The sequence below is a fragment of the Xiphophorus hellerii genome, chromosome 14 (genome assembly GCF_003331165.1).
Source record: "Xiphophorus hellerii strain 12219 chromosome 14, Xiphophorus_hellerii-4.1, whole genome shotgun sequence".
Classification (NCBI taxonomy): Eukaryota; Metazoa; Chordata; class Actinopteri; order Cyprinodontiformes; family Poeciliidae; genus Xiphophorus; species Xiphophorus hellerii.
Window position 1 is genome coordinate 24,882,193 of NC_045685.1, and position 16,182 is coordinate 24,898,374.

Below are 16,182 nucleotides of genomic sequence, written 5' to 3' on the forward strand. Positions count from 1 at the left end.
TAAATATTGATGGATTATTCAGTGATTGTCATCGTCATTAACTGTTGCCATATTTTTAAATGTCAGCTTTAAGTAAAGCATCTAAAGATCCTTGCAATAACAGCAAAACATGAGTTTTTACACAAATAATTTTTTTTTCATGTCTTCAATATCAGAATTCAAGACAGTTTTCAAAAAATGTCATTCATTACATTTTACAAAATTAAAAGTATTTTTTCATCAATTAGACTGATTTAATATTCTAATCTCAAATGTAATGTTTTCATTAGTTATTAATTAATTCTGCATTGTCAGAAACTACATCTTTATGGACGTTTCATGCACCTTTCAGTTACTGTATCCAGAGATAACATTGCAGACGATCTACAATACTGTAATGTGACACAAAAACAAGTCAGAAATATCTTTTGCATTTGAAGGATATTTTATAAAACCGTTTGAAGCGTATGAGAGGGCTATTTGTCGTCTCCGATTCATATCTCTACCTCACTCTCAGTAATAACAGTGATGAGACATAGATGGTGTGCGCCGAGCTCTGAAATTTTTCAAAAATACATGGAAGTGAATCTGGGACAGCGTCAGTTACCCTGCCCCATGATTTCGCTCTGACGCACCTTGACAGAAAACCGTAAGCCCTAGAGAAATTTTGAAAACATTTTACCGGAGCAGGCATGCGTATCGATGTCATGACCGAGTTTGATACCAATCGGGCGATATTTGTGAGCGTGACGGCGATTTCTAAATTGTTTTGGGGTCAAAAATCCACTTCATTTCTCACTCTAATGGGGCAGCAGTTGGTTTCAGTTATGCTCTGTGTTTCTGCAGTTGGAAATTTTGCTCGTTTTTAGCTTTTTACGTCGCCATCGTAACTCCGATTCCCAATAACAGTAATAGCTAAATGCCGGGATTGAGCCGCACGTTTTGATACCACTTAGACTGTTTTACAAGCTAAAACGATCACAACAATTCTCTGCGTTCCTCTATAATATATGTAGCCATTTACTGTTTAACTTCAAAACTGAATCACAAAATACAAAACTATAATATTAGACTCTGTTTCACAAGCTGAAACGATCACACACAAGAAATTAAAATACCTTCTAATATGGTTCTTTTGTAAGATTAAAAGTATCTTTTGATAACTGACTCCAAGCTCACATTTTTAAATAATTCTTTTTTTCATTAGTGTCAGTATGATGTATTATTCTAATCATAAATGCTGTGTTTCCATTAAATGTGGAAAATCCTCATAATTAACAGAAATAAAAGGCTTGGAAACATCCGTGTGTTTGTGTAATTACTTTAATACTGTGTTTCACTCACTGAAATATATGAACCTTTTATTAATGTTGTAAGATATTTAATATAATTTTATGTTGAGAGGAGGCTCAAAGCGGAAAATTCAAGCGGGAACTAAAAATCATTTACAGTTTCTTCAGTGCAGCCAAAGTGAAACACACAGGAGGAGGAAACAGTTATATCTAGGTTGCGGTTTGGACATACAAGGTTAAACAGTAATTTATTTAAAATAGGAAAACATCGAACTGGAAGTTGTGATTTTTGTGGTCAAGAAGAGACAGTAAAACATGTTTTGTTGTTCTGTACCAAATATTCTGTTGAGAGAAGGAAATTAGTTTGCCGGTTACAAGAAAATAAATTACAGTTAAATTTACAAGATATTTTGGGAAAAATTTCTAATTCTAAAGATATAAGTTATTTAATTAATTATCTTAAGAAAACAAAATTGATAGAAAAGATTTAAGTGTTGTTATTTTATTATTATTATTATTATTTTATTGTTTTGTTTGTATTGTTTTGTTTTGAGGGGGGTGTATATAGTTAGCGTCCCGATCCACACTCCATTCCAGTAGATGGCGGTAATGCACATCTAAAAGTTGCTTGCCAACCGCCATAAAAAAGGAAAAGAAGAAGAAGAAGAAGAAGAAGAACACACACAGGAAGCTACGGAGCTCACGAGGTAGCATTAGCTCCTCTTAGAAGGTAGTTTGAAAACAGGTTTGGTGTTTTCGGTAAATATTTCCGTGTTTTCAGTGAAAATGTCTTCAGTTCCGCCTCAGAGAGAGTTTATCAACGAGCAGGTAACTCCTGCTGGAGAAACATTCACAGAGTGGAAAGAAATCAACGTTAAGATGGAGGAAGAGATGGAGGATCAGCGCAGACTGATGGATTTTACCCGGATACCGAGGATCATCTTACACCGGATAGGTACGAAACAACTTCATGTTTTACTGATTAATCAGGTTTAAGAAAGACGAAGCTGAAGTTGGTTTCCAATTCAAGCTTCCGATTCGGGAAATGGCTAAAGGGCGATTCCACCTATTTTTTCCTTCCGCATGTTTAATCGACTCTAGTTTAAAAACTACAACACCCAGACTCTTCAATCCTGGACTGGAGTATTCTGCTCTAATAGCAGAATATTTAAACCCAGGGGCGATTCTAGGATCTGACCTTTAGGGGTCCTTAGCCCCCAGCAGTGCTAAGGACCAAGAGAAGTTATTTGTTGGTGCATTTTTCTAAACTTCACTGCTTATTTACATACATTCACATAAGAAATTCAATAGTTTTGTCCAACTAAAACCGTTAACAACTACATACAGGTCTGGAAAAAATGAAGAGACCACTGCACTAAACCCCATTGAAAACCTCCTGGTTATTCCACCAAATATTGATTTCTGAACTCTTCCTGAGTTAAAACATTTGTTTTGTTGTCTCTAAATGAATATGAACTAGTTCTCTTTGCATTATTCAAGGTCTGAAAGCACTGCATTTTTAAATTATTTTGACCTTTTCTCATTTTCTGAAAATAAACACAAAGTTTTTGCTTGGAATTTCAGAGACATGTCAGTAGTTCAACAATCTTCATTTTATTTAAACATGTACCTATACAGTGAACCCTCGTTTTTCTCGGGGGTTGTGTTCCCAAAAGAACCCATGATAGGCGAAATCCGTGAAGCATTTACCTTTATTTTTTACAATTATTATAAAGCATAATTACCGTATTTTTCGCACTATAAGGCGCACCACATTATAAGGTGCACCTTCAATGAATGGCCTATTTTAAAACTTTTTTCATATATAAGTTGCACCGTGTTTAAGGCGCATAGGATAGACGCTACAGTAGAGGCTGGAGTTACGTTATGCATCCATTAGATGGAGCTGCGCTAAAGGGAATGTCATCAAAATAGTCAAATAGGTCAGTCAAACTTTATTAATAGATTACTGTTGTGGAAAAAATACTATTTCCAAGCACTGTTCAGGTGAAATCACTCAGTCAGGTTTATTCATATATTGTGCACAATACAGAGAGCTTGTAGGACAGTCAGTAATGATGCAGGTCTGGATGAAAAGCTGTCAGGCAGAGAAACACATGAGTTTTATACCAAGGATAAAGATTTAACAACAAGAGGTGAGACAGTCTGGTTCTGATGCAGCTGTAGAAAACAACTTCCAACCTTCTACATGTAACCCAAATAGTTCTTTTGGTGAAAGTTCACAATAATTCATATAACATGACTAGCAGATGTGACCTTAATGTAATTTTTCCATCACATTTCCCCCCTTTTGATTCTAAATAAATATGATAATGTTTAATATTAATCAACACACATTTCCCTCCTCAGTCATAAGACATAACACAACACTATCCTGGAAGATGTAACAAAAACAACAAAACACATATACACAAGATACGAAAAACCTACCGGCATTCACCTGTTCAACCCTATAACAATATGACTGTGTTTGGTAGGAAAAGTTATCTTGCAGCCCCTCCTTGCCAGGGAGGCGGTCCTCTATATGTTCTGTCCAGGAAAAGTGTGGAGGTATCATACCAATGATTGAAGACATAAAAACCCAAGAAACAATAATAAAGAAAATGAAAATGTAACACAAAAGCTAATTAAGGAGGAGAAAAAAAATTAACAATAATAAAAACATTTAAAAGGAAAAACAAACAAAAATCAACGTCAAAACAAAAACACCAAGCTTAATAGAAAACTTATATCTAATCGAATAAATCAATCTAAACCACATCACAACAACAATCCATAATCATGAAATACCTTACTCCAACTAAACTTAAAAAGAGAAAAAAAAACTAAAATGGAAAAAAAAATTTCATTTCCAGATCAAATGAAAAGTAAAATCAAAATATAAAATGCATATTTAGAACATGCAGAAAGGATAGGCATTTGTTTTTGTGAAACAGACATTTCAGTGAATTGCAAAGCAGTATAGGAAAGCTAGGATACTAGCCTGAAAATATCAATGATTAACACTACTTAAAGACAAAAAACAAACAAAAAAAACCCCAAATCAAACGTTACACATTATCTCAATATCAATTAATATCCCGCAGTTCATGTAGAGGAAACGTTTCTACTGTAGCAGAGAGAAAGAAACCCCAATGACACAAACAAACAATAAAAAATCAGAAATAACCAACACAAATGTCTGTAATTGAAACAAGATGAAGACGTGATCGCTGTCATAATGAACATCCTTGTTCTTTTCTTCTTTCTCTCTCAGGAACTTTTTTAATATATATATATTTATTCTTCATTCCCCACTTCGACCACTCGCCAGTGGACCAGCAATAGTTCTTTGGTTGGGGAGCCTTTTTTGATGTACAAAAGCAACCAATGTTTGTTGTTATGTTTCGTCTCTTCCGTATTCGATTGTTTGCATCCTTCTCCTCTTCCTGAAAGTTGGGTGTCAGAGGTTACCAGCACTTAACACCAATTGTAATGAAAGTATTTCAGTGATCCAGGAAATTAAACGTGGCTGTCTGCGGTGTAAATAAATGGCGATTTCAGACCCTTTTTTGCATCTGGATCACTCTAGAACAGGGGTGTCAAACTCAATTTCACCAAGGGCCACTTCAGCATATTGGCCACCCTCAAAGGGCCACATTGACGGTATAAATCAGGAATGCCCAAGTGCAGTCCTCCAGACTGCAACTTTTAGATGCGTCCCTGCTAAAACATACCCCAGACAAAAAGTTGACTTCCCTCATTAGCAGCAACTCAGTTCTGTAGAGGCCTATGAATGAGTTTATGATCCAGATGTGTTAGAGAAGGAACGCATCTAAAGTTGCAGAGTGATAGGTCTGGAAAACTAGACTTGGGCAACCCTAGCATAAATGTATTAAAATACAATGTTAAAAATAAATTAAACAACACCTCATATTGTTAAATGACTGATTTTATGTATTCAAGTTTTAAATATTACATTTGCATGGATGCAAAATTACTGCTCAGTTTAAAAATATGCTCAGTATTTTTAAACTGCTCAGCTAAACTTCGCTCTTTAGCTTGTTAGCTTGTCGATGTTTCAGTTTTATTCCCTGGGAAAATTAATCTTTGTCTGCTTTAAAGATAAGCAGACAAAGAATAAAAACAAGTTTTGATATTAACTCTCAACTTCATTCACAAAACTTTTTCGTTATTTATTACACAACCAACATGTATTTCACATAAGAACAAAACAATGAGGTGATGCTGCCTGTCCTTGAACACAACGCTGATCCCTCTTCACCCTGTCACCAACTCACACACATCCTCATTGTGTTGTGTTGTGTAAATAAACACAAAACAAGCAAAATCAATAAACTATATTTATATTCCAGTAAACTGAGTTTTGGTTTTACATTCATTCTATTTAAATTTAGTTTGTTCGTGCTTACCAATGTTTCCCCCTGGTCAGTTCGTCGATGTCTGGTTTTAGTTCTATTCTGTGGAAATCCACAAAATGGCGTGTAGGTTTTTGTCAGTAATGCGCGATCTGTATTTGGTCTTGTTTAAATTCATTATTGAAAACATCTGTTCGCACAGATAGGTGCTTCCAAACATGGACAAAACACGAGCTGCATGGAGTCGAAGCTGTGGCATCAAATCAGGGGGCAGGAGACGGTAAAAGTCCTCGATTGAAACGTCACGGAACTTCGCTCTTTAGCTTCTTAGCTTGTCGATGTTTTTGGATCCGTAATTTTTTTAATTCTCCAGCGTCTTTCTGGAATACTATACCCTTTCATATTTTTTCCAAATTCGGTGGTCTAAAGTTCTTTCTAATTTGTAATTTTGATATAACGAAACTACCAATTAAACTCTCTAATTTTCATCGGCAGGCCTTTTTATCATGGTTACTCATCTACAAGCATAACTTCTCTCCTCACCGATACTTTATTTGGAATAATAAGGACATTCTATATAAGAGGAAAACTATATTTTTTGATTCTTGGTTTAATAATAACATTGTTTTGGTTGACCAATTGTTCAACAGTGATGGTCTGTTGTTGACTTATGAAGAATTTCTCTGTAAGTTCAGTTTTCCTGTTTCTCCTGGAGAATATGCCAAAGTCTTTGGTGCCGTTTCTACAAAGATCTGTATGTTATTTCGGCAGAAGCCGAGAATCGTTTATCACTCTCCCATTTTATCTCCCATACATTCTCCTGTTGGCAAAATTTGTTTGAATCCTTTTCCTTGTAACAATAATAAGTCAATCAGATCCCTGTTTCTGAAGGACGTGACCTCTACTCCTGTGGTCGTTCATTATTGGAATCGCTTTCATATTACAGTGTCTTGGAAATTTATCTGGCTGCTCCCTAATCACTTTCTTCTCTCTAACAAGGTAAAGGAAGTTTCTTTTAAACTCATTCACCGAATCTACCCCGTTAAAGTCTATTTAAAGAAATTCAATTCTAACATTGATGTGAACTGTTCCTTCTGTGTCGTTTGCCCAGAATCGGTCACTCATTTGTTCTGGTTGTGCCCTCATTCTAAAATATTTTGGCAACATTTTTGTAACTTTGTTGATTCCAAAATTTCAGCAGGCTTTCACTTATATTGGGAAAATGTCTTATTTGGATTTCAACAAAATGGAGGAATGAATGTAAAGAGTCTCCTTATCAATTTACTAATTATTAAGGCTAAATTTCACCTACATAAATGCAAATTTTTGAAGAAAAAACCAAATATTTTAGTTTTTTTGATCGAACTTAAACATTATTTATCAACAATTCATTCCTCCACTAATCAAAAAGCAGAATCAACAATACGGGCTTGTAATCAACTTGGAATTTTGGATTATCTTTTAAGTTAATGCACTGTGACATCTGGGACACATATCACAATTTGTGCTATTTCCTTTGTACATATTTATATTTATTGTCGTTTTCTTATCTTCTTGCTTTATTTTATGCTCCCCCTGGTAAATTATTGTTATTATCTTCCTGAGATTTGTTCACAGTACATTTGTATTGTTGTTTATTACAATAAATAAAGTTTAAGAAAAAAAAAAAAAAAAAAAAAAGAAAAATAGCTTGTCGATGTTTCAGTTTTATTCGCTGGGAAAATGAATAATCAGCCTGAGGTAACTCTGCTGCACTCTAGTGGCGAGAAGCCGTAATGTTGGCTGGTAAGAATCTGAAGGCATTATGGGATATGTAGTTTGTAGTCAATTCGTGCTCAAAACCTATTTTAAGTCAATCAATAGGGCTGTAAAACGGTGGTGGGGGGGAGAGGGCCACATAAAATGACGTAGCGGGCCACATGTGGCCCGCGGGCCTTGAGTTTGACACATGTGCTCTAGAATGTCTCTAATTCCAAGACTACAACACCTAGACACTTCAATCCTGAACTGGGATTATTCTCTACTAATATCAGAATATTTAAAGGCATGTTTGGGATTCGTGAAACCTTTTTCTGCATTGTGAAACTTCATTTCACTTAACAGACTGCTGCAGAAGTTCTTTCCTTCCAACAGTCATCACCATCTACAATAACTTTGAAGAATTACACCAACATCTAATTTCCCATTGGGATTAATAAAGTGGTTTTGAATTAGAATTGAATTTGAACAAAAGAACTGCATGGAACAAGTGTAAATAGTAATCTAAACTTTAGTGAAGTTTCACAAATCATGTAAAGGTTTCACAAATCCCAAACATGGTTTTAAATATTCTGCTGTTAGAGCAGAATATTCTAGTCCAGGTTTGAAAAGTCTGGGTGTTGTAGTTTTTAAACGAGTCGATGAAAGATGCGGAAGGTAGTGAAAAATTAGGTGGAATCGCCCTTTAGCCATTTCCCGAATCGGAAACTAACTTCAGCTTTGTTGAGTAAAGTTGGAGTTATATGAAAGAGATGCAGGAGATTAAGGAGCGCTGTACTCAAAGAGCTTTTACACCAAACTAAAAGACTCTAATAAATCTGTAAACATTAAATTCTTAAAAATGATCAACAGCAACCCGGACTATTATTCATCATTTAATATGACAATTACAGTTTCCGTGACGCCAGTTTAAGGAAGTACACGGACACTGAAGGAAATTTTACACCGAATACAGTTTACTGGAGAGACTGGTTAAACATCGCTGTATCTGAAAATTATTTAAACAATCTGCACAAATGATAAATATTAAATACTCATTGGTTGGCTGTAAGGGCCAGCAAGTTCTTCTCTGCTAGCCATAAAAAAATAAAAATAGTAAAAGTCTCAATTATGTTTAATTTTAGCTATAATTTAACTTTTATTCTACAAATTAGTTGCTTATTGGTGTCATTGAGGTTTAATTTCCTACTTTAAAAAGTGCCTTAAATGCATCTCATATCGTTCTAAGTATTTAAAATACTTGGAATGATCAACTTTGACCTGGACTGTTTACTATTCATCATATAATATCTAAATTACAGTTTGTGATCCGTGACAGTCTTATCTTATAAAAAATGTCTGTACTCCAGCTTTTAGTTTATGTATTCATCTTCAGTGAGTTTAATAGATGAACTCTCACCTTGTCCCATACCTGTCAAGCTGTAGGTTTGAGAATATGGGAAATGTCGCCTGGATTTGGGGGAGAGGAGGCAAACGAAGGAACATAAGATGGGGGTGGAGGGGAGGAAATGGACCAGGAGACAGACGAAGTCCAGGGGGGAGGGCCCATTGCATTAAATAAATGACTTAAATAATTTATATCATTGTCCATTTTCACCTTTCATATTTATTCTTCCAAAGTGTCCAACATTCATGTCAAATATTTTCAATAGGATCATTTTGCCATTATTTTCTGCATGTTAACAACTGTTAAAAAAGAGGATAATTTAATGTTAACTTTGGACAAAACGTTTGGCTCTTTCCTCTTTAATTTCCCCGGATCCTCAGCGAGTGGCGGCGTGCTCTAAAGCGAAAACAACAACAAAGCGTGTTGACGTCACAGATCACAGAGTTTAATCTCATACAAAGCAATCAACAACAAAACTGCAAAGGAACAGAGATATGCATTTTTCTCATAAAAATAAAGACAGACAAGGGGAAGACAGACAAACACAAAACCAAGACAAACAAAAAGCAAAGACGCGTCTTTGGAGAGAGCCGATGCAAAAAGGCAAAATGGTGGCCGCTCTCTGCATTTTCTCTCCTGACACGAAATCTTATACTAAAGAGGTGTTTCTCTATTTAATTTATGCACTCAAGGCGTTCCTCCTGTTGACCAACTGGAAACTCCCTTAAGCACTCAGAGAGACTTGTAACTCCCCCTGATCTACAGCAAAGATCAAAGGACCATCTGCCTTCTAGCGAGACAAAGAAGCAAACCGCTGCGCTCTGACCCCCCGTGGCTCCCACGGTCATTCTGAGTACAGAACAACCTGGGATACAATCTCACAGATACCTGTGAAATCTAAAGTCTCTGTCTCCCAAGGAAAATGCTAATTTTATGGCCTCCTATGGCCCGGCCTCACAGCACGGAGACTCCATTGAGTGATCTGCATTTTGGCCCCTGTTTGTCTGAATGCCTGCTCATCTGCTCAACAGAAAACTGTTCCAAATAAGAGTGCTGAATATACCTTTTACACATGTCGTAAGATTAACTGTATTAAGCACTAAAAATAATCATTTTTTCTTAACACAACAATCACCCCACTGTTACCAATTCTGCTGCGAATCGCAGGAAAGTAAAGGCTGAGATTTAGTCGTGCTTTTGAAAGTTTGTGTTGAGTGTGTGAGTGGAGCAATGTCTGACAGTATCAGTGGGTCAAGATTTGAAAGCACTTTAGGGCTTTGCTTTAGAGATTTTATGTCATTCTTTAATGTGATATATATCCTGAAGCTACATAGAGGAAGAAAACTTTTTGTAATATTTGAATGGAAGCCACTAGATTAAGCCACTAAGTTAAGCTATCACTAGGCCTGTCGCGATAAACGATAAATCGATTAATCATACGATAAATTAAAACTATCGACGTCATTTCAATTATCGGCATTATCGTCTCTTCCGGCCTTTTTCTCTTTCTGTTGATGACACCGAATGAAAAAAGGCTCAACTCCGGTGCTCTCCACTGACCCTCCTTCCTCATTTCCTTAGTGTAAAGCCCAGCGCACACAACACGATCTTAGAGCTGTCGGCAGATTGTCGGCCCATTTTTAAAACCTGACAGACCACACATGAGCCGACAGAAATACTAGGTATAACGGTTCGATCGGGTTCGTTCCTGCCGTGTGGTGTCCAACAATGGGCACAAAATAATGGCTGCAAGTCCAGTGAACTAATTTTAAAACCAGACATTAATCAATGCTTTACTACAATCTACCTGCAATGCATGTGGCTAGTGTCAGCGTAAAGTCCTGACTGAATGAAAATCATTAGAACCTATTTACGTCACGTTAACGAAGAACAGCTGAAAAGTTACCGGGTTTGTCAACTGCGGTAGCAATTTCGCTCCAACTCCTCCTCTTGTCATTTCTATATTATTTGCATGTTGAATAAACATTAATGTTGTTTCCACATATCATCTCCAATGTCCGCTGGACTTCGGGTTGCGCCGTGTCAGCTGTTTGGGATTCCCCGACGTAATTTCCCCTCAGAAAACACGGAGGAGAATCCGAGCTTTCTGATTGGCTACCTGTCACATTCAACAGGCTGCGTTAAGATCCCAGTGGGGAAAACCCCTGATTTAGATCGGAGCGGCAACGACGATCTACCGTAACACACCACACAATCTTAGGAAGACCAACAAGATTGTCTTAAGGGGAAAAATAGGAGCAAAAAATCATGTAGTGTGAACTATTGCATCAGGTAGTCGATGTGCCCATCTTCTCTATTTAAATCTAATTATTACTGAAGGGCAACATAATATACAGACTTCATAATCTGCACTCTTTTGGTTGAATGCAGTATTTATTTCCACTTTGGCTTTATGTTGTTTAGTTTTTATTAAGTACATTTTTTGTTTATGGAGACTGAGAATCCATTTTGTTTTTGGTTGTTTTGTTTATTTTGTTTATCAGCTCCAGTGTTCTTTTGAAAATAAAGTGTATCTATCTTTGGCAGGAAATCACATGCATTATTACGTCATTTCCATTAAATCAGTGTAAAAAGGTCTTCAGACAATATTATCGTTTATCGCAATAATTTTTTGAGACAATTAATCGCTCAGCAAAATTTGCTATCGTGACAGGCCTAGCTAACACCATCTTGTTTGCTCACCTGGAGGTCCATAATATCATATTTTGACTCACATCTAATTCCATTCTGGTCATAAGAACCTCATTGGTTGAGTTAATGTTCATTCTTGTAAGATTGTGATTTTAGAATAACCCCCCAAAAATCCTGTTTTTATCCAACAAAATATTAAAATGAAGACTTCCTTGTTTGATTGACATTTAAAGGCTTTTGTTTTGTCTTTTTGTCCAGATCTCCCACAATGTTGCGTGTGTAAAGAGGAGGAGGTTCTCAATGAAACAGAACCACAGAGGAACCAACTCATCTCTCATGGCTCTGCAGAAACTGAGAACCAGAATCAGGAAGGAATCAATTCTGAAGACCCAGGAAAAGAGAGAAAGGAAGAACAAAAACAAAAGGAGAAATATGAGAAAACGAAAGAGCAGAAAGGCAGAACTGACACTTCAAAACAAAAAAAGCACAAGAAAGCTCACGCAGGGCAAAAATTATATTCTTGTACAATTTGTGATAAAACCTTTTCTCAAAACGATATCTTGCTGAGACACATAAGAATTCACAAAGATGAGCGGCCTTTTTCTTGTGGGACTTGTGGAAAGAGTTTCTCTCGGAAAGGCCTTCTAAATGCTCATATGAAAGTTCACACAGGTGAGAAGCCTTTCTCATGTAGGACCTGTGGAAAGAGTTACAGTGAAAGAGGGACTTTAACTCGTCACATGAAAATTCACACAGGTGAGAAGCCTTTCTCTTGTGGGTCGTGTGGAAAACGTTTCTCTCAAAAAGGTGTTTTAAATGTTCACATGAGAATTCACACAGGTGAGAAGCCTTTCTCTTGTGGATCCTGTGGAAAGAGTTTCTCTCGAAAGGACGGTCTAAATGTCCACATGATAACTCACACAGATGAGAAGCCTTTCTCTTGTGGGACTTGTGGAAAGAGTTTCTCTCGGAAAGGCCTTCTAAATGCTCATATGAAAATTCACAAAGGTGAGAAGCCCTTCTCATGTGGGACCTGTGGAAAGAGTTACAGTGAAAGAGGGACTTCAACTAATCACATGAGAATTCACACAGGTGAGAAGCCTTTCTCTTGTGGGTCTTGTGGAAGAGGTTTCTCTCGCAAAAATTATTTAAATGTTCATATGAAAATTCACACAGGTGAGAGGCCTTTCTCTTGTGGATCCTGTGGAAAGAGTTTCTCTCGAAAGGACGCTCTAAATGTCCACATGATAACTCACACAGATGAGAGGCCTTTCTCTTGTGGGACTTGTGGAAAGAGTTTCTCTCGGAAAGGCCTTCTAAATGCTCATATGAAAATTCACAAAGGTGAGAAGCCCTTCTCATGTGGGACCTGTGGAAAGAGTTACAGTGAAAGAGGGACTTTAACTAATCACATGAGAATTCACACAGGTGAGAAGCCTTTCTCTTGTGGGTCTTGTGGAAGAAGTTTCTCTCGCAAACATTATTTAAATGTTCATATGAAAATTCACACAGGTGAGAGGCCTTTCTCTTGTGGATCCTGTGGAAAGAGTTTCTCTCGAAAGAATACTCTAAATGTCCATATGGTAACTCACACAGGTGAGAAGCCTTTCTCATGTGGGTCTTGTGGAAGAGGTTTCTCCCTAAAAACTCATTTAAATGTCCACATGAGAATTCACACAGGTGAAAAGCCTTTCTCTTGTGGGTCTTGTGGAAGAAGTTTCTCTCGCAAACATTATTTAAATGCTCATATGAAAGTTCACACAGGTGAGAAGCCTTTCGCTTGTGGGATCTGTGGAAAGAGTTACAGTGATAAAAATACTTTAACTCATCACATGAGAATTCACACAGGTGAGAAGCCTTTCGCTTGTGGGATCTGTGGAAAGAGTTACAGTGAAAAACATACTTTAACTCATCACATGAGAATTCACACAGGTGAGAAGCCTTTCACTTGTGGGATCTGTGGAAAGAGTTACAGTGGTAAAAATACTTTAACTCATCACATGAGAATTCACACAGGTGAGAAGCCTTTCTCCTGTGGATCCTGTGGAAAGAGTTTCTCTCGAAAGAATACTCTAAATGTCCATATGGTAACTCACACAGGTGAGAAGCCTTTCTCTTGTGGGACTTGTGGAAGAGGTTTCTCCCTAAAAACTCATTTAAATGTTCACATGAGAATTCACACAGGTGAAAAGCCTTTCTCTTGTGGGTCTTGTGGAAGATGTTTCTCTCGCAAACATTATTTAAATGTTCATATGAAAATTCACACAGGTGAGAGGCCTTTCTCTTGTGGATCCTGTGGAAAGAGTTTCTCTCGAAAGAATACTCTAAATGTCCATAGGGTAACTCACACAGGTGAGAAGCCTTTCTCATGTGGGTCTTGTGGAAGAGGTTTCTCCCTAAAAACTCATTTAAATGTTCACATGAGAATTCACACAGGTGAAAAGCCTTTCTCTTGTGGGTCTTGTGGAAGAAGTTTCTCTCGCAAACATTATTTAAATGCTCATATGAAAGTTCACACAGGTGAGAAGCCCTTCTCATGTGGGATCTGTGGAAAGAGTTACAGCGATAAAAATACTTTAACTCATCACATGAGAATTCACACAGGTGAGAAGCCTTTTGCTTGTGGGATCTGTGGAAAGAGTTACAGTGATAAAAATACTTTAACTCATCACATGAGAATTCACACAGGTGAGAAGCCTTTCGCTTGTGGGATCTGTGGAAAGAGTTACAGTGATAAAAATACTTTAACTCATCACATGAGAATTCACACAGGTGAGAAGCCTTTCGCTTGTGGGATCTGTGGAAAGAGTTACAGTGAAAAACATACTTTAACTCATCACATGAGAATTCACACAGGTGAGAAGCCTTTCACTTGTGGGATCTGTGGAAAGAGTTACAGTGGTAAAAATACTTTAACTCATCACATGAGAATTCACACAGGTGAGAAGCCTTTCACTTGTGGTGTCTGTGGAAAGAGTTATAGTGAAAAACATACTTTAACTCATCACATGAGAATTCACACAGGTGAGAAGCCTTTCACTTGTGGTGTCTGTGGAAAGAGTTACAGTGAAAAACATACTTTAACTCATCACATGAGAATTCACACAGGTGAGAAGCCTTTCTGTTGTGGGACTTGTGGAAAACGTTTCGCTCAAAAAGGTGTTTTAAATGTTCACATGAGAATTCACACGGGTGGGAAGCCTTTCTCTTGTGGATCCTGTGGAAAGAGTTTCTCTCGAAAGGACGTTCTAAATGTCCACATGATAACTCACACAGATGAGAAGCCTTTCTCTTGTGGGTCTTGTGGAAGAGGTTTCTCCCTAAAAACTCATTTAAATGTTCACATGAGAATTCACACAGGTGAGAAGCCTTTCTCTTGTGGGTCTTGTGGAAGAAGTTTCTCTCGCAAAGATTATTTAAATGTTCATATGAAAATTCACACAGGTGAGAAGCCATTCTCATGTGGGAGCTGTGGAAAAAGTTACAGTAACACAAGTTATTTATCTCATCACATGAAGACTCACTCTGATGAGAAGCCATAGGTGCAAAACAGATCCGATCCAATTTGGCATCTAATCTTATGGAAAATCTCCTCAGATGATGTAAACAGCAAGTTGAACATATTAAAGTCAACAGATTTTTGCAGGCTGCTAGTGATTCACTGTGATTGTGTCTTTCACTGTCTGACCAAGATAAACCTGAGGTCTACTTTTGCCTAGCAGCTTGTTTTCCTTAATCCAGTTTTTTGTTTTACTTCTCAGTCGTATTTGTACTTAAGATCCCCATCAGTATCCCATTAGATACTGAAGTTAAAGAGGGGAACACATTCAGACAGGATTAATTTCTGTGCATTTCAGTTTTCATGGAGTTCTGTACCATGTAGAATAATTGAGTTTAGCTTTTATTTGAAGTTTCTGTGTATGACTGGATGTAAAATACTTTAGAAATGAAAGCAGTGAAATGTTCTTGTTTTTCCATAAATAAAACTCTGATGTTTGTTTGAAAAAAATCTCTAAAATAATTTTGATCTGGTCAGATTTTGATTTAGAGCTAACCACAGAGAGGTTTTTATGTTCCCAAATTTTTGTCATTGTTACACTTTGCTATGAGAAGCAAAGTATATTATTAAAAAGGTTTGTTAAAATATACACTAGTATTTTGAGCAGAATATGCTTTTTAATAACTGTTGATTTGAATAAATATTGATGGATTATTCAGTGATTGTCATCGTCATTAACTGTTGCCATATTTTTAAATGTCAGCTTCAAGTAAAGCATCTAAAGATCCTTGCAATAACAGTAAAACATGAGTTTTTACACAAATTGAATTTTTTTCATTTCCTCAATATCAGAATTCAAGACAGTTTTCAAAAAATGTCACATTCATTACATTTTACAAAATTAAAAGTATTTTTCATCAATTAGACTGATTTATTATTCTAATCTCAAATGTAATGTTGAAAATGAGATCTAGATATCAACGGGGTTTACCTGATTAAATAAAGAATTATTATTAAAAAGTCTTTGTGATGTATCAAGAGCCACGGTATCCAGGGTTATGTCAGCATACCACCAAGAAGGACGAACCACATCCAATAGGATTAACTGTGGACACAAGAGGAAGCTGTCTGAAAGGGATGTTCGGGTGCTAACCCGGATTGTATCCAAAAAACATAAAACCACGGCTGCCCAAATCACGGCAGAATTAAATGTGCACCTCAACTCTCTTGTTTCCA

The 16,182-nt window shown here is 36.8% G+C and overlaps 1 protein-coding gene across 1 annotated transcript; it reads left to right on the forward strand.

The window, feature by feature from the left end:
* Positions 1–1,956: 1,956 nt before the first annotated feature.
* Positions 1,957–14,815, forward strand: LOC116733094 (oocyte zinc finger protein XlCOF6-like; the record flags this gene model as incomplete). The annotated part of the gene is made up of 4 exons (XM_032583796.1): positions 1,957–2,226; positions 11,706–12,630; positions 12,715–14,051; positions 14,724–14,815. Coding segments are annotated over exons 1-4 (2,523 nt in total), but the record flags the coding sequence as incomplete, so codon positions are not given.
* Positions 14,816–16,182: the final 1,367 nt, after the last annotated feature.